Source organism: Ptychodera flava, chromosome 14 (assembly GCF_041260155.1).
Source record: "Ptychodera flava strain L36383 chromosome 14, AS_Pfla_20210202, whole genome shotgun sequence".
Taxonomy (NCBI): Eukaryota; Metazoa; Hemichordata; class Enteropneusta; family Ptychoderidae; genus Ptychodera; species Ptychodera flava.
In genome coordinates this window covers 9,027,505-9,050,972 of record NC_091941.1, presented here as the reverse complement: position 1 = coordinate 9,050,972, position 23,468 = coordinate 9,027,505, and the positions used below count along the sequence as shown (strand labels likewise).

Here is a 23,468-nt window from a genome sequence, read left to right as displayed (position 1 = left end):
CTTTTACCATTTCAAAACACATTTAATCATTATTTGTCAATAATAGAAATATCTAGAATTTGAAATGAAAGTCCGTTCCACCTCGATGGGAGATCCACTTATACAGCTGTATACGAGGATACTTTTGCGTAGAGACCAATGCAAACATCATGGCGGCTGGCTGCTTCCCGTTGACATGGTGTTTGTTTAGATTCGGCGGCTGCTAGCTGGCTTACTGTGCACATCTACTATATGGCGAAAACTCGCAACCGTCCTTTCCAAAAGTAATTTGTATGGTACGTCAAAATTATTTTGCCCATCAGCATATATAGAAACTGACTAAAGGGTCCAAATCTTGCATTGTCGAAGTGATAAGTAGAATAAGTTGCCTCTGTGGGCCTACCACTTAGCACTCGAGGAATGGCTTTGTAAATTGTTGTATTCATGGACGTATCGGTTAGGTCAATTCAAACAAAATTATGTTCACGTTGCTTTTTTGTTCGGCTTAAGAGATTTGTTTTGCGAGTTTGATTTGTGAAGTAAGTATCTATTTGACTCGCTTGAGACACGCAGCAGGGACCCATGATCACGCGATAGCCTCAGTTTTGCGTCGAAAGATGAACTAACTTCTGGGTGTGAAATGCTCGGACTACATGTACTTGTCAAATAAACACGTAGCCGTGTATCCGATCAGGTAAAGCTACACTGTGCATTTATTAGATAGATTCACACCCTTTTATTTCCACTTTGTTGCCCATGTACTGAACACCCATTCATCCTATATACGGTACTATAGTATAATAATTATTTCTTTCAACTTCTGATGAATAGGACGGGGGTATGGCCAAAACATGGCGCAGTTTCTACCTGCTTCGATCCGTGAAACCAGAGACGCGGCTGTGAGGCCAGCGGAAGGTCTTCGGTTCGGTAACTTTGGTGGAGTGGTTGCTTTACCCAGTGTCGGGCCATCTCATAAAGCAGGACAGCACCTAAAATCATACTTCAATAATTTACAAATTTATCACAAAATCTGTGAATGGTTTGAAAGTTGGATGCCATGGCAGCGACGAATGTTGCTCTGCGGACTGACGGACAGGTGCTCAAACTACCAGTTGGAATACCTGTCAACAGCACTAGAACCAGTTTTCCATAGAGACTATATAACAGCTTTGAGGGGGAGGTACCCAACAAAACAGTTTGAGAAACCCAAGGAGGATAAGAAGGAAGATCTAAAACCATGCGTAAAACCCACTAGAAAAGCCCCTGTAGTCAAAACCGAGGTTAAAAGACCAACTGAGACCAGTCAAACAGAAAGAGAGCGAAGACTCAGTACATTTGTAAATGAATATGTTGATGGAATTCTGAGTGATGCATACTCCACAATTACTATATCTCAAGATCTTGACCAAAGTGAAGAAGAAAAATTCCTCCAGGAAACAGGAAAATATGCAAAAGAACTTGTTCAGAGTATCATAGACAAAGCTTCACAAAGTGTTGAACAATTGAAGGTACAAGATGGTAGCAGCTCTGAGAAGAGTGGCGAAGAAGATCGCACCATGGCCTCGACATCCAAGCAGGCAGGAAGTAGGAGAGAGACCCCTGCTAGAGAATCGTCTTCTAGGAAAGAGAAAAAGATCGACCAATTTCAAACTGCAGCCATAATCAAAAGATCGGCTTTTTCACCCCGGCCTCCAAGTGAATCTAGAAGTAGATCTCGTCTGAGTGAAAAGGAATTAGAAAGTGCAGTAGGAAATTTACGAAGGCTGACCAGCTCCGGCAGCATCCGTCCAAGAAGTAGAAGTAGCCCACATAGCCTGAGTCAATCACTTAATGAACCACTTTCACCAACCAAACTGAACAGTAGCAGAGCAGACAAGACAAGGCACTGGTCATTTGATGTTAACAGACCCGTGGGTAAACTTTTCAGTGAGCCAAGAGCCTCTCCTCTTGATCCACTTGATGAACTTCTCTACAGCAATATTGATGATATGTACAATCCATTTACAAATGGCAACATGAGGCACCGGTCAAGTTTGATTGCTACGCCCATGTCCATATTCAGCCACGGTCCAACTCAACACAGCCATAGGAGTACCTTCAGTCCAGCTCACAGCGTAGATTCTGCAGATTTCTTTGACAAAAGGAAAATACAAAAGTTAGGTAGGTTGGGCTGATCATGAATGTTACAAAAGTATTCTGTTCTATTGTTCTATACATTCAAAAACTGAAGTTTCAGAAATGTGTAGGGCAACATCAGTAAATTGTTTCAGAGAACAATCCAAGTATCTGCATTGTCGTTACTTTTTAGCAATGGCAAACGACATCATACAGAAGCTATGCCATCAAACCTTCCCCTAACTGTTGTTACTGTCTGCTCACAGGTGTAATGAGAGGGTCACTACGGACTGGTCAGATCAAGAAACCAGGAGATGTGACTGATGTTCACTTACCTCTCCAGAAATCATTCAAGAATGAGAAATGGTGGGGTGAGGAATTGTTAACTGGAAAACATCTCATCAGAGCTCATAAAAACAAACTCAAGCATCAGTTTCAAATACAGCTCACCCAAATATGGGAGGTAAGAATTCGATGGACAGTACTTTTGAAGTTCTCAGTGTCAACAACACAGATTTGCACATTAAGTTCCACCAATACTCACACAGGATGTGTCTCTTTTTCTTCCACTAATGTCTGATAGTTAGATAGTTCAGTTTTGAACAGGTTTGCAGTAAGATATATCAGTTTTAGAAATCAGGGTTTTTGCCCACAGTTCAATTTATCATTCAATTCTGTCAGAGTCACATCTGTGGCATTTGTAGCAATGGTTCTACTCTGCACTAAAAATGGCGCTCTTCGTTCTTCGGACCCAGTACGTCCAAGAGATCATGTGATGGTGTTACAAACAACCTACCTGTAAAAACGCATACAAAAATACATGTACTTCTATGTGGTCCATTCAAATTCCAAGTTTGATCCCTTTCTTAAGGATTCCTTGAACACAATTTATGAAAAGAAATGCAAAACATAACTTCTAGCAAACCAGAGAACTTATTTGCAGACACTGTGTTTGCATTTTATTCACAAATTTTCTTTTTCTCTTTTCTTCAGTGGATGGAAGAGTGGGAGGATTTTGAGAGAGGTGATCTGCTGGTTGAAATCATCAAACTCAGCAATGATGAAATGATCAAATTTTTCGCCCAGTGTCTTGTTCAAAGGTGAGATTCTGTGATTCTTATAAATGCCTTTTCCAAATGAGGGAAAAACTCACCAATATGCCAGTCATAAACATAATCAAAAGTGACTATGGCCTGATATTAATATTTAGAAAGGCATACTGTACTCCGCAAGCAAAAATTAATTAATTAATTAATTATTTAGATATAAATTATTTATTAATCTATTTATTTATATATTTATACTGAGTACAAGTTCAATTCAAATGATTGTCAATCTCAAGTCTGAAAAATACAAACACTGAACAAGTAGATCAAAACTCTGTTGCATATGCTTATTGTACTCAATGAACAGAAACAATCTCCATCTGTACCTCTTTGGACTACGAGTATACAAAAATGATTGTTATGTCCTCTCACAGTCCTTCCACCATTTTGGATGTACTCATAGTGGGAGTACATACAGTGTCATGCCCCAGTTTATATACAATCAATGGACATATCTTACAACCTTGTGTGACTATGCATCCAGTTAATATGGAATAATAGATCAATAAGGTTTTCTACTTTTGGTTTTGAACTGCAGCTATCAACCATTGAAAGGGGCTAACATTTCTAACATGCTTGTCCTGACATGTCAAATGCAATAGAGTTGGTGATTTATTCTTGCAACTCTTGAAATCTTGAAATCTGTGTCAAAACAAGTATAAAGAGCTGGAAAGTGCTTTATGCAGGTCCATGGTAGTGCGGTATGTTAATGAGTACAGTACAAGAAGTGCATTTCCTAAAGGGAATACATGAAGCAAGGGTAAACATCTCACATTTGCCATACATGGATGTTGTTGAAATATTTCAACTGCCATTCTGGTTTCTGTTGAAAGTTCAACTGTAATCAAACAATCTATCACAGTTTATTTTAATATTACAAAGATATGTAATTTCATTTCTTAGTTTGTAGTGACACAGTGTCATTCTTGTCTTGCATTTGCCCTAGCTTGTCTTCAGGGCAGCCTTTCTGTTACAACTGTACACAAAGCTTGATTTCCAACTGTTCTGAATACACATTTGCGAAGTAATGCACCATGAGTAAAGTCTATCGTGTATTGCATGGAGTTTATTTTCAGACTTTTTCAAGATCTTACAGTGTCTACACATTTGCCGTGTCAATTTAGTCACAACATTGGTTCATTGCTTTTTTCTCCCTTTGCATGCCTTGCTTGCCTGCATGCGCTGTAAAAAAGATTACAAAAAGTACAGGAATGGTATGTACCTATACAGTAGCTGTAGCTTTTGCACTTCCACATTCAAATACTCTGTGCACTGATTTGCTATTTTCACTAACAAACAACCAAATGATCTCACAGTGTGCTGTTTTACCACTATAGCATCGCATCATACGCTAAATCTTCTATGCACTAGTTTTAAACTAATTCTTTTCTTTCACTGTAATTGCACTTTTTTTCAGAACTTGTGGCAATAACAGAGCACCAATGGACAATACTGTAGGATAAAATACATAAAGGCACCGCTCTGTAGTATGAATACTGATTCCCCAGGGCAAACATGCTTTTCTTTACAACACAATGCTGCTTTATTGTCCCACTTTCATAGGATATTCCTACCATTTTACCTCATTCTGCAAACAATTGCACAACATGAAATTGGTCCATTGAAAGAACTTGTTTAACTTAAAGGAGCAAAGAGTCTAATACACATTTTGTAATCAATACAAATGGTTGCTCGCTGTTCTTTTAATAAAAAAGGGGATGTTAGATTTGTAAATACATTTATTGTGTCAGGTAGATTTGAAGTGTACCTTATTTTCTTTCACTGAGCGCAATAAGAATCTCCTTGTCCTGTTGATTCACTGAACAGGTTAAGAGATCGAACCAACATCGATTGTTTGCCAGACAAAGCAATTCTCAGAGTCTTTACATTCCTGCAACCTCTTGAAATCAACACAGCAGCTCAAGTGTGTCGTAGGTGGCGCTATATAGCAGCTCAGGATGAACTCTGGTGTACAAAGTGTGAAGAAATGGGTAAGCAACGTATTCCTTGGTAATACAGATGTACACTTTCTATTTTTTGTTGAATTTTTAACATCTTAAATTTGTAATTCATATTTTTTATTAATTTTTCACCCAATCTAGGTAGGAAGAATTGGTTATGTACGATAATATTGCCTCAATGTCACATTCATTTTACTATCATTATCAGGCAGTTGAAATTATAGTAACTCAATTAATTAACAATGTTTAGATGACTTATGTTTTATATGTTAAAACTTTTCTCATACAAAAATAGTTGAAATTGACTAAGTAAGAATTTAATGAGAAATTCCTTATAGTGAACAGTGAAGGAGTTAGGGTAAATTTTAACTAACTTGTTTAAACTTTCAAATATGGGTACGACACATATGATGACTGCATTGACTTGATTACAGGCAGTAGAGAAGGTGTCCAAGATGTGACTAGAATGGTAGAAAGATTCAAGAGGGACTATTCCATTGATTGGAGGGTTGCCTATCAAGAACTGATCAAGGTGGCTCACCATGCAAAGGACAGCAGCAGTTACTACACTGATGGCAGCTATGGTGATGATGGTATGTATATGGTTGCTTGATTCAGGGGTATTGGAAATTCATAATGAAATCCTTATTGTCGTTTACAGTTGTGAAACTGTAAATTTCTGAATTGAAGAAGGTTCTGCGGCCCATGCATGATTGTACAATATAATACCTCTGACTTTGACAATCACTGTGACTATATCAAGTCATGTTGTCACCATGACAATGATGAGGAATGCTTGTGTTACATTTCCAATTTCAAGTTTCAGGAAGAGAAGTTCTATAAAAAATGTTCCTAATATTGATAAACAAGCTTCAAAACTTGCCCAAAAGAATTGTTTTGAAGAGCCAGTTCATTGATCAGAACCTTTCACCATGTCCAGAGGTTAAATTACTTTGTGTAGTGCAACTCAAAACATTTTTGCCTCTGTACAGTGGTCTTGCAATTATTTAATATTACCAATAATTGTCACCAATGAATTGTATTGAAATTTATTCTCCCTAAAATACTGCCATCCTTAGACTTATAACAGGGCGGTGAATTAACATTTTGGCAAGTGAGGTTTGCTAGTTCAAAATAAAATTTAAAATTTACTAGCCTGAAAGTCATTCTTAAATCTTTTCCACAATAAGCATGCATTTCACATGCTCTAAACAAAATACTTTGTAATTGTGTACACAGGATCACTGACTGAAAGGCGGAGAAAACCTAAGAAGCTGCTTGGTTTCAGATTGGATGATCTTCAACTCAAACCTGGATCACCAATATCCACTCGTGCTGATGGTATGTCTCTAGTCCTATTTCTTTGATAGTCTGTTTTAAAACTTATTAAATGACATTAATGTGACACTGTCTCTTTTTTTGGACATCTTTAAAACTTATTCAGTTCCAGTGGTCAATATTTGATCTCGTGTTCTTGCCTCATTTTGTTAATTTGATAAAAAGATATGGCATTTTTGGAGAGGTTGCAATTCAGATGGTTGAGTGAATTTTAAATTCCAAAGATTGAATTTTTGTCTTTGGCACATGTTACCTAAAGTAGTCGTCACCTATTGACTAGTGGTAATACAGAAAAAATGTGTAAAAAGTGTCACAAAAGGTAATGTCACCTTAATAAAGCTATGATAATGTAAATACACAATCGCTTGCCAATAAAAGTTTTACAGTTGGCTTTTTCTTCATTGTGTACTGCATAATGTAAGCTGTATGTGAACACAGCAAGCATGTGAATCAAATATTGCTGCAGCATCGCAGATCATTTACTTTTCTATATTAACTTCAATAATTAATTTTCATTTTAAGTCATTTTGAGCATAATTTACTAACTTTTCATCTTCTTTAGAAGAGTTGTATATCTTTCCCTCTTGCCAGTGTTCAGGCTGCATTGGTGCTTCTTGATTTGTTTGGGTTTAACCATAGTCCTTCTAGCTGGGAGGGACTGTGGTTAAAACCGAAAGTCAAGTGATGGACTGGTTAAGGCTTGTTGCTTTCTTATACACAAAGTATACCAGCATGCAGTTATATAGTCTCATAATTTTTATCACAGTAACTTTTTAAAAGTGTTTGAAGTGGTGTTTTCTAGTATTGAATACCTGTAAATCACAGTAACAGTAAAGCACTCCCCCCCCCACAACACCGTTGATTGTATTTTCACAAAAGCAGAGTCATCTGAAAGTAGCGATAGCCACGATGAAACAAGAATAAGCCGAGGAAGCCAAGTTGGTTAGTATGCCCACAGTCACCCACACGTAATAATCACCAAGCCATGGTTGATATTATTTATTTGCCACTTCACCAAGTCACCCAATTCCATCACCTGTGAGTCACCCAGTCACCTTGCCACCAAATCCCATCACCCCATCACCCCAATCACATCATCCAATTAATAACTTGTCACCCCATTCTTTACTTTGTTTTCATTTCCACCCAATTAACTTCCAACCACATACTCACCATGAAGTTTAGCATGTGTTTTCCATGATAGGGTAATCATTTTTTCAAGCTCATCAAATACATTACTTACCAGTAAATATTGTCATGTCATTTTAATCACAATTCAAAATAGGTAATCAATTAAAGGGTTCATTCAGGACTATTATCATCCAACATTTTACCCATCAGAATATTTTAATAATAGCAATTTCTGAATGTTTCAACAGAGTTTTGACATAAAAGTTTGTGCAATGTATGCGTCTGACCCGCCAGTTTTAAATTATTGCTGAATGAATATGTAGATGGTATATTGTATAATAAACTGATCACTGTACATCACAGTGGTACATCATACACCACGATAGTACACTGTACAACACAAGGATATACTGTACTTTGGAGAGGAGTACTGTACCACACATTGGTAAACTTTACGTTACAGTGGCACACTTTGGAGCATAATGTGGCATGCCATACAATGCCATGATACATCACCTGTACAACACAAAGGAACGCTGGACACCACAGTGGTGCACTGTATGTCACTGTGGTACATCACAGTATTAGCCTTGACATCACAGTACTAGCCTTGACATCACAGTACTTGACATCACAGTATTAGCCTTGACATCACAGTAGTAGCCTTGACATCACAGTACTAGCCTTGACATCACAGTGTCAGCCGTTACATCATAGTATTAGCCTTGACATCACAGTACTAGCCTTGACATCACAGTATTAGCCTTGACATCACAGTATTAGCCTTGACATCACAGTATTAGCCTTGACATCACAGTACTAGCCTTGACATCACAGTGTCAGCCGTTACATCATAGTATTAGCCTTGACATCACAGTACTAGCCTTGACATCACAGTATCAGCCTTGACATCACAGTACTAGCCTTGACATCACAGTATTAGTCTTTACATTACAGTACTAGCCTTGACATCACAGTACTAGCCTTGCACAGTATCAGCCTTGACATCACAGTACTAGCCTTGACATCACAGTATCAGCCTTGACATCACAGTACTAGCCTTGACATCACAGTATTAGTCTTTACATCACAGTACTAGCCTTGACATCACAGTACTAGCCTTGCACAGTATCAGCCTTGACATCACAGTACTAGCCTTGACATCACAGTATCAGCCTTGACATCACAGTATTAGCCTTGACATCACAGTATCAGCCTTGACATCACAGTACTAGCCTTGACATCACAGTATCAGCCTTAACATCACAGTATTAGCCTTTACGTTACAGCAGTGTTCTATATGTACCCCACAGTAGTGCACTGTACATTAAAATGATGCACTGTTTGTCACATTTGCAATACAGAGGTGCCTTGTACAAAATGATGGTGTACCATGTACTATCAACATGGTGGTGTGCCATCCATCATATTAGTAAAATGTACAAAACTCTGTTTAACCATGCATATACGTACTGTATTACAATGTCACAGAGCTTGTCACAGTGGCATGCAATGAACCCTTCATGGGAATTGTACGATGACACAGAGTATCATAAGAGTGGTACTAAGAATATCACTTTGATGATAATGTTCATCATCAAGAGCCTCGTCAAACCAACTGTTACTTTCACCAATCTTTGTGTTTCAATAACTACATTTCCATGAGTTAATCATGGTTACAAATGATCACATATGTCCGAACAAAAAAATACTATTTATGTACCAGCATCACAAACCTGTGTGTATTTTTCTGAACATGCACCATTCATTTGCTCTGTGTGGTAACTTAGTCACTGGTACTGCACTGTGGAGGTTCACTGATGATGTGTTTAAGCACAGACTTGGAGATTTCTGTGCCCCTACTAACAGATTTCACACTTAAATAAAAAACACTGATTTTCATAGATTCACACAGGGTTTGTATATTGAATATATGATGAAATCATATTTGATGGAAACCATGCAGTTGACCATAAGCAACATGCTGACATAGCTTTGAAGGGGATGACCATGAACACAAGACATAACAGAACATGAAGCCCACAAAACTACAGACCATCAACACTAGCCAAGCACTTGCTGACCATGGACAATAGACTATAATCAACCCCCAGGGCCAAACTCTAATGTACCAATTGCACAGACTGACTGCATGTCCATGTATACCTGACATTGACATGCCATCAACTCATGTACCAAAAACCCCACAAAGACCAACCACTGAAAGACCACCAACCTTTGACACCAGTATCTGACAGATCATCCAAAAATACTTGCTAAACCTTATCTGTACAACTGGAAAAAGGTACGGTTGACTCCATGATACACAATCACAGAGTCTAAATAATGTAATTAGAATGCTAACATGGAATGACAGACACAGAAACAGAGAACGGTGAGCAAATATAAACTTAAGACCAGGGCTGTAGTTATAGACTGACAAAAATTAATAATACTGTCTTACAGTTGAACTTCCACTTCAACACATCAACTACTTAGCAACACTGGCAGGTCAGGACCTGGCCAAACCCACCGAAGAAGCAGCAGACGAACAACCACCAGTACAGCAACTACCAACACAACCACCAGCACAGGCCCCTTCAGACAAGGACTCATCAGAATCAGAAATTGAACTCTTCTTTGATGAAGACAACAGGTACATGTGGAATATACACTGAACCATCTGAGCAGCTGTTGAAAAGACCTTAACTTGTGAAGTTATAACTGCCAAAAGTAAAGACATGAAATTGTGAAGTTATAACTGCTGACAAGTTTACTACCAGGGTTCTTCAATTCACAACTTCAGGTCTTTTCCTCTACTGTTACAACTCCTGATAAAACTGTGGTGAAGTATATATTCTGATCATCTGGGTACATATTTCTCTCTTTCCTTTGAGTTCATATCATGTTTTCTGTAAATTGTCTCATCCTATGTACTCTTATTCTCTCTCCTCACAGAAGATCAATAGTGCTAGTACGACATACAGTTACTTTGCCAACTCCTCCGAGTTCTGGATGGTATTCCATTAAGCTGTGAGAGCATATACATTTGTGAAATTACGACTAATATCCCTCGTTCACATGGTCATATTGTACATGTCCATCATATTGCACCATCCAAATGACTGCTTTACATTGGCAACTAACATCAAAGTATAGAGTCTTGATTTAATATCTAAAAAACTAAAATTTGGAAAACATTACTGTTGAACCCCCCAAACCTTTTGCGATGAACTGCTTGTCCATAACAATTTTGCCATACTACCTTACACAGACTGCCTTTGTCATATGAAAGACACAGTTAATACAAGCACAGAAACTCACCACACTAATACTAGTCAATGCAGCAAAAAGAAAGTTTTGCAAATTTTAATGACAACTAAATGTCTGAGTCATGCAAAAGACGTCACTGCAATACATACAGAATAGGTAAAATGGAAGCTGTGTATTGTCTCAAGGAACTGTTTTTGCATGCAAGCAGAGTCAATGGGCTGTACTCAAAATTGCATGAAAATTGTGCTTTCTGTATTCAGCATCGGTAAATAAGTACCATAGAAAACAAATTCCCAAATCAAATTAATTTTTGCAGTATTTGAGATTCTGGCTGTTCAATAGAAGGAAATACATCACGTCTTAAAAATCAAAAGCTATTTGAATCTGCAATCACCAAAGCAAAACCATGGCCTTCCTATGATACTGTTGAACTCACCTATAGGAAAGTGACTTGGCTGAGTGAGTTACAGTGGTTTGTCGCCCAAGGGATCACCGTGGTGATGATACGGCTTTGGGGGAGGGGGTCCTGGGGGACAGGTAAACTGTACGAGCCCAGGTGGTTTGGGTTGAATTGTTGGCAATATGGGAACAAGACACACCGTTTAAATTGAGGATTTGCCAACACTGTCAGGCGTAATTATTGTCAGTCTAGGCGGTAATATTAGTCCTCTTTCTACCAGGCTCCATAGACAAACCATAGCAATAAATACAACTTGGGAGAAAGAGGATTAGTCAACAGCAAAGAAATCAACTCTGTGAAAATTGAAATATTATCTTGGAGGAGGTCACATGTAGTCAAACAACACTACACATTCACACACATCCCACTACAGTATCTGTCCAGAATGTATCGTTTACAAACATTGTTTTTGCTGATTTGATGGTATTGTTGTGACTCTGACCGACCTCCTTCCAGACAATGTTTCAAGTTTCGCAAAGTTGATTTCTGTGTGATCGACTGATATTTCTGCTTTTTGATTGTTACGCCTGACAGTGTTTGCAACTCCTGAATTTACACACAGTATGTCTAGTTCCCGAACTGCCAGCAGTTGAACATAAACCACTCTAATCAGCAATATACATAGGTAATCTGTGAATAATTCATCAAAAGATACTCGACATGTCCATATCATCAACAATGGGCCCAATCTTTGTTATGAAAACAATTTTGGCTTTCTTAGGGAGTACTCCCATACCTTTTCCAGAAGCATCTGAAACTGCAAGGATAATGTCTATTTGTATAATCATTCAGTGTGGGCCCAATTACTCAGTCTTGCAAGATACTCTGGTCAGAGGATAGAAGAACAAAAGCAAAAAGCTGAATTAACATTTGACAAAAATTTGAATTTCTTCGGCGGCATAAAATCATTAGGCTTTAGGACCTCTTCATTGAAGGAAACAAAATTTATGAAACAATTTCTGTCAATCTCTGAATACCCATTATCGATAAATCAAATATATCTTTTGCAGTCCTTTCCCACATCCACCGACAAGCCAAGGAAGTAAGCGAACTCTTTACAGTCGTAAAACGGCCAAGTATTCTGAGAGGCGTGCGTCCACCAGAGATAAGAAATCCAGACCAACAACTGAGGACAAAACCTTGCAAGAAGAGGCGGTAGAAGAGCTGGGAGAGATGACTAAACAAGACGGAGAGGGCCTCTTGAAAGAAATGAAGAAAAGTCGTAAAAAGAAACGAAAAGTGGCTGAAGAGGAGGACACAGCTCTGGATATCAGACCAGAGCTTCAGCAAGCTACTGATATCTTGGTATGTTGTGTCTTACAGTTCTTGTTTTCACATAGGGGTAGCATGCTTATGTTTGAGCATATGGATGTTTGTGCAGATGGGATTGTCCTTGTATTGTTGTGCTGTGTCTTCCCATAATTTGGGTATTTTTGCAATTGGTAACACTGAAAATATAGTCAAAAATGTAGTTGAATTAGCGGGCTAGAGTCTAGCCTTGTGTGTCATGAAGACCAGTATGTCTTTTATGAAGCAATCATCTTTTGTTTTTTTCCTCATTTCAGGGCAAGGCCATTTCTGATCATCGATTAGAATGGAGAAAGGATGATGGGAAAACCGTGAAACACACCAAATTTGCTGGCATGGTCAAGGGTGTTAAGAGAGTGAGAAAACTTCAGGGTCACATGGACTGTGTACATTGTATAGCATTTGACAACAGACGTATCGTCAGTGGATCCCTAGATAGGACAATTAGAGTATGGGATATCAGAAGTGGTAGAAGTATACGTAAAATGTACGGCCACAAGGTAAAGATCATCATTTCACAAACTGACCATGTTGCAAGACTCTCCTTTAGCCCATGTTCCTCAGGACATTGTGATGTCTGTGGAATGATTTTGAATATGACAGTGCAGACAGCAACGTTGCTTGTATCATAGAGAAAGACAATTCTCTGTAACTTTTCAAGTCTCAATAATGATTCGCGATCTCTTGTTCATTCATGAAAAAATCTACAGATATCATCAGATGTGAAAATGTGAAGGTAGAAATGTACAGTCATGTTTTTTGATGTTAGGGTCAATATTATTGTAAGTGATGAGAGAACTAGAGAGGTTTTGGTAGTACGGTATGTTTTCAATTGAAGTTAAATTTTGTGTACAAAGCCGCTTACAGATCAAAATTGCAACAAATACATATGTTTAGCACTGTAAAGAAATGCAGCCAATAGTCGTTTCATATATTATACCATAGGGTGGTATACGGTGCATTCAGTTTGACAATGACCGCATTATATCTGGTTCTTGGGACATGACCTTGATGGTGTGGGATATTGTCAAGTTCAACAGACTAGCAGTACTCACTGGCCACAAGGGTTCAATATCAGCTCTAAGATTTAATAGTACACACCTGTAAGTATTATCTTTGTTTAAATAGCTCTGTTTCCTCTGTTTTGTAAAATTCTTTCATGTTTCACATTAGAAATCGAAGTATGAATGAGATACATATATTATCTAACCATGGTACTACCAACTAATGTGTTTTACCTCAATGTAAGTTAAGTCCCCATTTATGTCCCTCTGTCAGAAATCCAATAGAAATAAACCTTTTTTTTAGAGTTTTATATACCATATTTATCGGACAAAGTGTACACTGTTGCCAGGTATTTACTCACTGCTAAACATACATTGCAACTGAATTTTCTATACAATATGAATAAAATTTACCAGCTACAATGCAGGGAAGCTGTAGACTGCTCTCTGTGCAATGGCGCTGTTCTAGGTCATGCACACACAGGCAACACTTTGCATTGCACTTTCACATGCAGGATTTTGTGAACTGATGCCAAGTGAGAGTCATATCCCTGCAATCAAAGCAAGAATAATGCTTTACTTGTGTAGAATCAGAGATAAAGTTTGTCATTGCTTGTATCATTTTGTGTGGCTGAATGTGTTCTGATCTCATTCACCAGGGTGTCAGCGTCACATGACAAGACAGTCAGAGTGTGGTGTTTGGATAACTATGCCTGTCTGAATATCCTTAGAGGACATACCGATGCCGTCACATGTGTTTCCTTTGATGGAACTCTCGCTGTATCAGGATCCACTGACAAGTAAGTTGATCACAATACCATCATCAATTTAGACTGGAATGCTATTTCTTATATGATAAAGACGGTGGAACGTATTGCTGTACTCGTCTTTTCAGTGTTGTCAAATATCAGTGGAAGAAAGAGGGTATATTATATTTCAGTGTATTGTCAACAGAAAAGCTGATAAGTGAGTATTTCATGACAGAGATATGTGATGAAGAGGCAGACAGCCTCTGTTTGTGACCTAGCTGATTTGTATATGAAGAGTAAAAGCTGTACGTGTGGGAGTTTTTGTTTCTTCATCGTCTTCAAAACCGGAGAGCTGTGGGAGAGTGTATCATGAATTCACGTTTATATTGCTTGTGATAATTCATCAAATGGACCAAGATGGCACTGTTGTCAAAGGGAAGTTTGATAGTATCAAGACCTATTGCCAATATAACTACTGTGTAATATAACTACTGTGTAATTTTACCAGTAGTTTGACACAGCTTTGTCAGAAGAAACAAAATCCGGGAGACGAAAGTGAGATGCAATATTCTTTACTTGAATAATGGTTCATCTTCGTCATCATGTATACCGTGTATTTTCTATTTGCAGGACAATTCGAGTCAGCAATATATTCAGTGGTGAATGCTTGGTAACTTTGACTGGCCACACAGAACCAATTACAGCTATAGAGGTAACTGTTAGCAATCTTCTCAGATATGAAACCATCTTCTTTGGATTCATTTTATGAATATCGAATCTAGCCAAAAAGAACATTTTGTTGACAAAATATATTTTGTATTTGAGCGTGACCCTGTAATGCAATATGAGTGAAGGTGCAGAACCCTCTTGGTAATCGCACAACTTTTTATTTTGTGTTTCAAAAAAACGATTGATGTAGAAGTCAAGAGTAACCACAGCCGGTGGTGATGTGGGGCAAAGCCAACGCTGGTGTTGCTCAGCTTGATTGATGATCCTGGGTGCAATGTTCATGTGAACATAAACCATTTACGTCAGTGATATACGTAATTCCAAGTGTTAACAATATTGGTAAAGTTTTTTTCCCGACTTGAATTACACTCAATCAATCCCAAGATCCCCAGAGTCATAAATGGTGCAATGGCAGGTGATTGATGCTGTGCAAACAGCTGTGGCCAACTGTGAACCACAATCCGGCAACTGGCAAATTTGTAAATGAGGTCAGAGGTCACAAATTTTCATGCGCTGCCATTATTAAATACCAATTCATTGCGCCAATTTCATTTTTAAAAGGCGAGATCATCTGCATATCATGGTTGTTTTACAATTTTTATAGGTACAGCGTGATTTAGTGATCAGTGGTACTCTGTCGGGTGTTGTGTATTTCTGGAATCGAGAGACCGGTGAAGTTGAAGCAGGAATCAAGATGCATGAGGCATGCATCAACAAAATTGTCTTCCTGCCTGTCGGCCCCTCAGGTACCAGATACCTGACTGCTTCCAAGTGAGTTGTATTTTTTCCCCTTTTCATGCATTGTTATTTTCATGCATTGTTATTTTTTACAATTGAAAGGAAAGTGATTTTAAAACGGAAAATAAATGAGAAATTGAGCCCCGGTCTCATATTTGGATTAGATTATTAAGGAAAATTGCAAAATACTTTAGTTAGACATTAATTGATCACCAAACTCCATACATGACACATGTAACCCTATGAGCACTGCAGTTTTTCCCAAAAAAATATCAGGGCAATATTTTGTCATTTTTTATGAATTTTTATGTAATTTTTTCCTGATTTTGGACCAAATGGACATAAATATTTATAGGCTGCACTTTTTGACCAAAATTTTGGGAAAAATCTGAAAAAAATTGTCTTGCTCTGAAAGAAATTGTCGGCGTTGTAAAGTGTAAATGCAACAAAAATCAACTTTGGCACTCAAAGGGTTAAACTTCGTTTTCAATTAAGGAAACTCAGAATTTATATCATTTATATTTCACTCACTGTGAATACCAGTATAATCACAACTTGTCTTTTATTTCCTTATCATGAAAATCTGATAAATTGGAAAGCATCAAAGAAACAACATGACCTGTGAAGTAGATTTTAACATTTTACTCATAGTCACAGCAAATGTGTGCTAGTGCAGTCAGGAATTTTCAAATTATCGCCGTTTCAATAATCCAGCCTGAACCAAAAATGTACAATCAAAAGTTGACAAAGCTTAACTTTCGATGAACTGCAAATGACTTGATGAAAATCAAGACAAGCACGCAGATCTTTTTCAAATCTGTCATCGGAGTCTGCCAGTTTTCATCAGTGGGTGGTGGTTCTCTAATGAAGCATATCAACTCACAGCTGTGCTTTAATCTTCTCCTCATTAGACCTTTGCCAAATGCGCCTATATATTCCTGTTGACAATTTGCAGCATCTAAAATTTTCCAGCCATCTTACGTGTTTCAGGCAGGCATCTGTTTATTCTTGCTGTTCATCCAACACAGGATGTTGATACCCATGAGACTCCCAAATTATATGAAAAGTGAAATTTCTGTGTCAAATGTCCCAATTGTTGTTTTAAGCGGTTTAATCGCCAATTGATTACAAACATCGGGTGCAGCTGATTGTGTCAACACCGGGGTCAAGGGTCAGCATCACTGTTTTCATTATTCTTGGGAGGGTATTTTTGATGGCTGCTTTCTCAGTAACTCTATTGGCTGTTAACGTTGAAGTGCTGGCCAGATGGGCCATCCACTGTTTATGTAACTCTCAACAGTAGCATTACCCACTATATCTCATAAATACTGCAGACCATTTTGTTTTTTAATAGAAATGCTATTTCAGACTTCTTCTTGAAAAGCAAAAGCCAGACTACTATAATAATCGCTGTAACAGGAACTTTGGAGACATCAGTATTTAGGTATTTTCAGCTGAGTTGACATTTACCGTGGTCTGCTTTCAGTTCAGTTCTAAAATTGAAGTCATAATTTTATCTGTCGAGGATGTTATTTCAGCTACTGTTTGCTGGATTACTTTGATCTTTGACCATCAGGTACTTTTGCACGTCATGTATCTCTGGCTGTTAAATTTGTACTAACAAAGGCAGACTTATTCCTAGATAAAAAATGTGGTCAAATGACCACTTTGGTCAGATTTATTGTTTTCATGTCTTTTCATTGACATTTATCTCATTGGCAGTGAATGTTTTTGCCAGCTTTGGTCAATAGTTCTTTTTTCCATTACTGCAGATAAATTGTTGTCATATTCCACAATATATGCCCCCTTGCTCTACTATTTCCTCATATTTTCCTCCTTCATTGGCATAGGATGTATGCTAGCCCTCATTTTGACCTTGGGATTTGACCTTTTCATTCCAAAGGTCAATGAAAGCTTTTGTTATGCACCAATGACATGACACTTTCACCCCATTTTATTCTTGTGAATACTTTCAGTGAATGTTGATTATCTGGACAGCAAAGTCAAATATGTGTCACACTTCGACAGGAGAGAATGTAAATTTGTAAATTTTGGATGTTTGAAGATGTGATTACAGTTGATATGCTCTGAAGATAAACTTTCTAAACTTTTGCTCACACTCTTCTCACGGAAATTTTAAACTTTCTCTTTCATGATGAAGGAAGGTCAGAGGTCAACATGTAAATTTTTGCAATAGAGATGCAAATTACCTCAAATTTGTTTGGAAACAAACGGTCCGCCATTCTCTGTGTGAACAATTTTATAGGGGACGTTAAATTCTTACTTGTCACAAAGACCAGATGATGAAAAGCTAACTTACTCTGCAAGAGTCTGTGCAAGCTCTAGGCTAGACTGTCAACAGTCCCTCGTGCCTTCTTTTGACCAGAGTCACTTTATTAAAGGCGCGAGGTCGAGTGCCGAAGGCACAAGGTTGAACGGCCTGTACCGGCAAATACCGGAAGCTACGCCAATACGCGAGACCAAGCGGTACAAGCGACTGGCGAGAGGCTAGTTCTAGGCCAGAAAAGACTTGTAAGATTTTTTAAGACTAATGACTTTGATATCTGGGCCCAAGGCACATTCTGTTTCGTTTTCGAAATGTACTCTTAGTGTACAAATCAAGGTACTTTTCAGTTCCATAGATACTTTATCTGCCTAACAAAAATATTAGACTGAGAACAGAAATTTATTCGAGCAAAATAATTCTCCTGAGTGCCTTATCAGTGAATTTACCGTAATGGACATGTTTGTGATGTTGACATTGACTTTGATTAAAGTTACTTTTGTCTTTCACTGTTCATTGCTGGACTGTGAAAGAATCCATGACGTTCACTGACACTTCCCTTTGTATTTGTTGTGTTTCAGTGATTCTGTCATCAAAGAATGGGATTTGAACACAATGACTTGTGTGAGACAGCTACATGGTCACAGAGGACCTGTCAGAGATGTACAGGTATGTGTGTCCTCTCCTACCTCCTCTGCCCCCCAGCATTGCAAAAATAGTATCAATTTGTGCACAACTTATCAGGTTTCCTGTAAACTTATCTGAATTCTGCATCCCGTTGTCATCTTATATCCACACCTATGTCAATTCTACAAAACACAGTGTACATGCCCACTTATCATTTATTTCAAACAGTGCAATCGCCCTGACCAACACAATTCGCCAGTATCTCATGTGAATCTCCTTTCCACAGATCACAGATGATCGACTTGTCAGCTGCAGTGATGACGGTAACATCCGTATCTGGGACTTGATGACGCCACTGTTGAAACCTCCGGATGAATCTCACGGAAAGACCATCCCTATGCAGACAATTAAACAAGGCGAAGATGACTGAAAAGATCAATGTTCTATATCGTACGACATCGTGAATATGGTAGACATAGCAATATATTAATGTATAGATGTGAAGTTGTAAACTGGTTTTGTATAACCAGCATCTTGACCAAAACAACTGTATTAAAAGAGTTTATGTGTAATATTTACAACACTACTAAGCATGTTTATGTTTTATATTATATAATCTGTATTATATATTGAAGTTTGCCTTATGGAATGAAACTGTTCATGTTGTGAATATGCAATATAAATACTTGTAAGGTGTGCTACCAAATTAAATTATACGCTTCCATCATACCCTTTTCTGGCAAAAGATTTACATACAGATGGCATCTTATTGTGTCATGAAAGCACCATACTGTACCGATACTTGCTCATTATGTTCTGTAAAATTTTCAGTGTATATTAATGTATTTATATTTTGTATCTTATTATTGAAGATTTGAAAGAACTGAATTGAAAAATGATTCAGGTATAAGTCAGGCATTTTGACAGTTATCTCAAATGTGCTACATGTACATAATTTTTCACACAATTTTCTGGACATGTGTAAATTTGAATGCTAATTTTTGCTTTGGTCGAGTTTTTTATGACATGTGTGAGAGCATATTCCCCCCACAAATATCGCGTCCTTTGAAATCCATGTATTCGTATAATTTCATGAAACTTTTCCGATATACTCATTTACTATTTTTGTGTCATTTTTTATATCCGGAATTGATATTTTTTTAAAGGAAAATAGCAAATACTGGTCCCCACCGGCAAAATTTCTACTGTAACTCAGGTTCTCCCGAAATGATTATCTTTGGTAAATAGGTCAAACCCAGAATTCAAATAGACCACGGTACAAACAAACCCACGTGCACAAACTCTCATAGACATGCGTGTATTTTCATACGTATTTGTACACATGTGGGTTTGTTTGTACCCCAATCATGTGATCTCTTCAGCGTACTGAGTCTGTGGAACGCATTGCGTTAATGCGTACTTTTTATTCCGGAGAAGAACCATTGCCATACTCACTGTGCTGTTTCAAGGTTTTCACTTTTGTGTATAGCAAAATGTTAAGATTTTTGGTGTATGTATGACATCAAATTTAGATGAGACGTTCCAAACAACCTACCAGTTTAACACACGCTGTCTTTTTTCTAGAAATGTTAAAAAGTGTTATGCAGCTTCATATTATTCTGTAAAATTGAACTTCACAAATATTTTAACCATATTCTTAGCATTATCCTGCAGGCTTTTATCATATTTTACTGTTATAGTCAGTACTATATTTTATTTGCGTAGTTTCCTGATGCATATTTGATAATACTGCTGAAATCACTGATGTGTTCAAAACGTCAAAACAAAGCCCAGCCGCCAGCGCGTCTTACCGCAAGATATTCCCAGCTGTCACTCAACTTGTCAAGTGAAAACATCGACCCGCCAAACTCAAAAGATCGTGGCGCGAAATAGAAAAGTTCTACCCGCCAGAGCAAATCTGTTAACCACGCCTCCAATTTTGACCTCAAATTTCACGATCAACAACTTTCTCAGACGTTGTTCAGACATCGTGGTCCTGTCGACTGGCGCGGCCGGCGGACATTCTGTCGTTCATCTTTGGAAAATTGAAAAAATTGTGAGATGATGAACAGGATTTACCCGAACAAAACATCGACACGCCGTGGGAGTAACAACTCGAAGCATGGCTCGTAATCATGGACTATAGTATAGGACTTTGCGAAATATGCAAGAACTGGAAATCAAAGAACTGGATTTTGTTTGAGTGTTGTGCAGAAAAAATTCACATATTCATCACAGTTAGCAATATTCTCATCAGTGAATTTCTCATAGGCTACTGGCGTCAGTTTTTTAAAAGTCCATTCCCAAACTGACCATCGGCTTCTCACACATCAAGCGACGGCACTGGTTGAGACATCTTCTGCACTATTGCCATATTCGTCATTTTCTTTTGCCTTGTTTTTCTTTGAGAGATATCTAACACTTTACACGATACAAAGCGTTGCCATTAATTTCGTAACCCACGATCGCTGAAACGGAACTTTTCGCCACCTCTCTGCATGACGAGAAAATCGCCAGTGACTTTATCCCACCACGCAGTAAGATTTCCATTACAATCCTGCAACTTGGGCAAGATTGCCTTTCCACTCCTATATCTCCGTTTGAGCCATTAGGGTATCATAGGACGAAGGTAAATTAACCAGCAGAGAATTGGTTCAAGTCGGTGAATTTTCGAAAAATAAAATGATCTGTAAAAGTTCATCGTGTAAAATTTGGCAGCCCAGGTCAGGTTTACGTAGTGATCAAACGCGTTTTTATTTATTCTGTGCAGCTACAGTGAGTGCCGGGTGAAACTTCCCTGTATCGCGTTCATCCCACTCATATCCTACTCACACGTTTCACTTGAAAACAGAACACAAATCATTGCATTCCAAGCGATCACCCAACTCACACGATCACAAATCATGAACTTGAACCAAGTCTAGTAAACCAGTAAGCAAATCAAGAGAAAAGCTGTGCACAAACACGCTTCAAACACAGCGTAAGTGTGCGGTGGTCGGCGTTCGGAAGGTGGGCGTGGTTTTATGTTTTTGGTCTGGGCAGTCAAACTTTTCTGTTTCGCGCGTCGATGTTTTGAATGTGGCGGGTTCATGTTTTCGGTTGACATGTCTTTCTGACAGCCAGAAAAAGTTGCGGTCAGACGTGCTGGCGGCAGTGTCTTTGTTTTTACGTTTTGAACACATTAGTGATTTCAGCAGTACATTGACCTTTGATAGATTAATTAATGTTTTTTTAACACACTTCCTTTCAGTCCATGCGCTATCTATCTATCTATCTATCTATCTATCTATCTATCTATCTATCTATCTATGTATATATACGTATGTAATACACACACACACACACACACATATATATATATATATATAACACATATATAACACACACACACACACAACATATATATATATATATATATATATATATATATATATATATATATATATATATATATATATATATATATATATATATATATATATATATATATATATATATATATATATATATATATATATATATATATATATATATATATATATATGGTTTCAACTGCTTGTTACTTGCCAAACCGTCCATTTGTCCATTTCAAGAGATTGAGTTTGTTCTGTATTGGTTTAAAAGTTTAACCGTGCATTACCAAACATATCACAAACACTTGAAATTCCACACCAGAATCTATCACCTCAGGCAAGCCACATCTGCAACCACAGATTGTTTGGAGTTTGAAGCCATATGCCGCAATGTTTATTCAGGAAGTTTTTCTGTTCCAAGTATTCCGTTAGTTTAGAATTCGCAAATGTCTTTACATAGAATTTCCCCAAATTCACAATATCAAATGGTGAAGAAACTCTGAACCTGATAAAAAAAAATGTATGATAACAGAGCCCTTGTATTATACAGCTTCAGCCAACACCTCAAAACGGCATTTTCCCAGTAATATATAGATGTTTGAATAATTATCAATCTTGTATACTTGCTGAGATTGTGTTGTCAGGACAATATATCAAATATTTCTGCAATAAAGTTTGTTTCAAAAACATCAACGGGTGGTTTTGTGTTTTCACTTTGTTCAGATAAAGTGCTTGTATTTTGAGCAGCATTAGTTTGTTTTGTATATTTATAGTGACAATGTTAGTAAAGATATTTTGTTCAAAATCAATGAAGCCAATGGCAAGGGCTGATTCCCGTAAGCTTACTGTATTGCTTTTAAATTTCCATTGTCACAGAAATTTTGGCAATACTTGAATTATAGCCACCTAGCACCTGCAATTGTTTCAGTTTTTGGAGGTATTCCTTGTTAATGTTGAGGTAAGTCAGGACTCGGGGTAGTTTTGCGGATGGCGTTGATCAAATTTACGTTGTGTCCCCCACAAACAATGCGGTCAAATCTTTAGGAATTTTCTTTTCCCCAAATTAATCATCTTCCAGTGATAATAATTCTCCTTTCTTTGCCGATGTCATTCGTAACTTTAGTACATGTATTTCGTTTAAAGGCAATATACACCTCGCAGTACATTCAACGACAATCAATGTTAGAAGAGCGGAAGACTGTGTATATGCACCTGGACGGAAACTATAGAGTTCATTCAGAAGCGCGGAAAGTCCAATGCTGTGATTGAAGAGCGCCACAGCGGTCCATGAGTCACATTACTTTGTTTCTCAA

General features: G+C 37.8%; 1 protein-coding gene across 9 annotated transcripts; it reads left to right on the top strand.

The window, feature by feature from the left end:
• Window positions 1-114: 114 nt before the first annotated feature.
• On the top strand, window positions 115-22,192 carry LOC139149230 (uncharacterized). Of its 9 annotated transcripts, none has more exons than XM_070720838.1 (19): window positions 115-275; window positions 811-2,139; window positions 2,361-2,557; window positions 3,088-3,194; window positions 4,394-4,414; window positions 5,028-5,191; window positions 5,596-5,754; window positions 6,401-6,502; window positions 7,382-7,441; window positions 10,097-10,286; window positions 10,589-10,663; window positions 12,374-12,668; window positions 12,929-13,171; window positions 13,617-13,774; window positions 14,335-14,475; window positions 15,055-15,136; window positions 15,758-15,924; window positions 18,757-18,844; window positions 19,089-22,192. In XM_070720838.1, the coding sequence occupies exons 2-19, from the start codon at window positions 831-833 to the stop codon at window positions 19,230-19,232; spliced, it is 3,702 nt and encodes a 1,233-aa protein (XP_070576939.1). In that variant the 5' UTR covers window positions 115-275; window positions 811-830; the 3' UTR covers window positions 19,233-22,192. The 9 variants fall into 9 exon arrangements, with proteins under 9 accessions (XP_070576939.1, XP_070576937.1, XP_070576940.1 ...); XM_070720836.1 differs by having other exon boundaries at window positions 7,379-7,441; XM_070720837.1 differs by lacking the exon at window positions 115-275 and adding an exon at window positions 522-673 and having other exon boundaries at window positions 7,379-7,441.
• The last annotated feature ends 1,276 nt before the right edge of the window (window positions 22,193-23,468 follow it).

Coding starts and splice junctions, on each gene's coding strand:
- LOC139149230 (XM_070720836.1), top strand. CDS start 831: ATGGCGCAGTTTCTACCTGCTTCGATCCGTGAAACCAGAGACGCGGCT. Junction 12,669..12,928: donor AGCAAGCTACTGATATCTTG/GTATGTTGTGTC, acceptor TCCTCATTTCAG/GGCAAGGCCATTTCTGATCA. Junction 13,172..13,616: donor GTAAAATGTACGGCCACAAG/GTAAAGATCATC, acceptor ATTATACCATAG/GGTGGTATACGGTGCATTCA.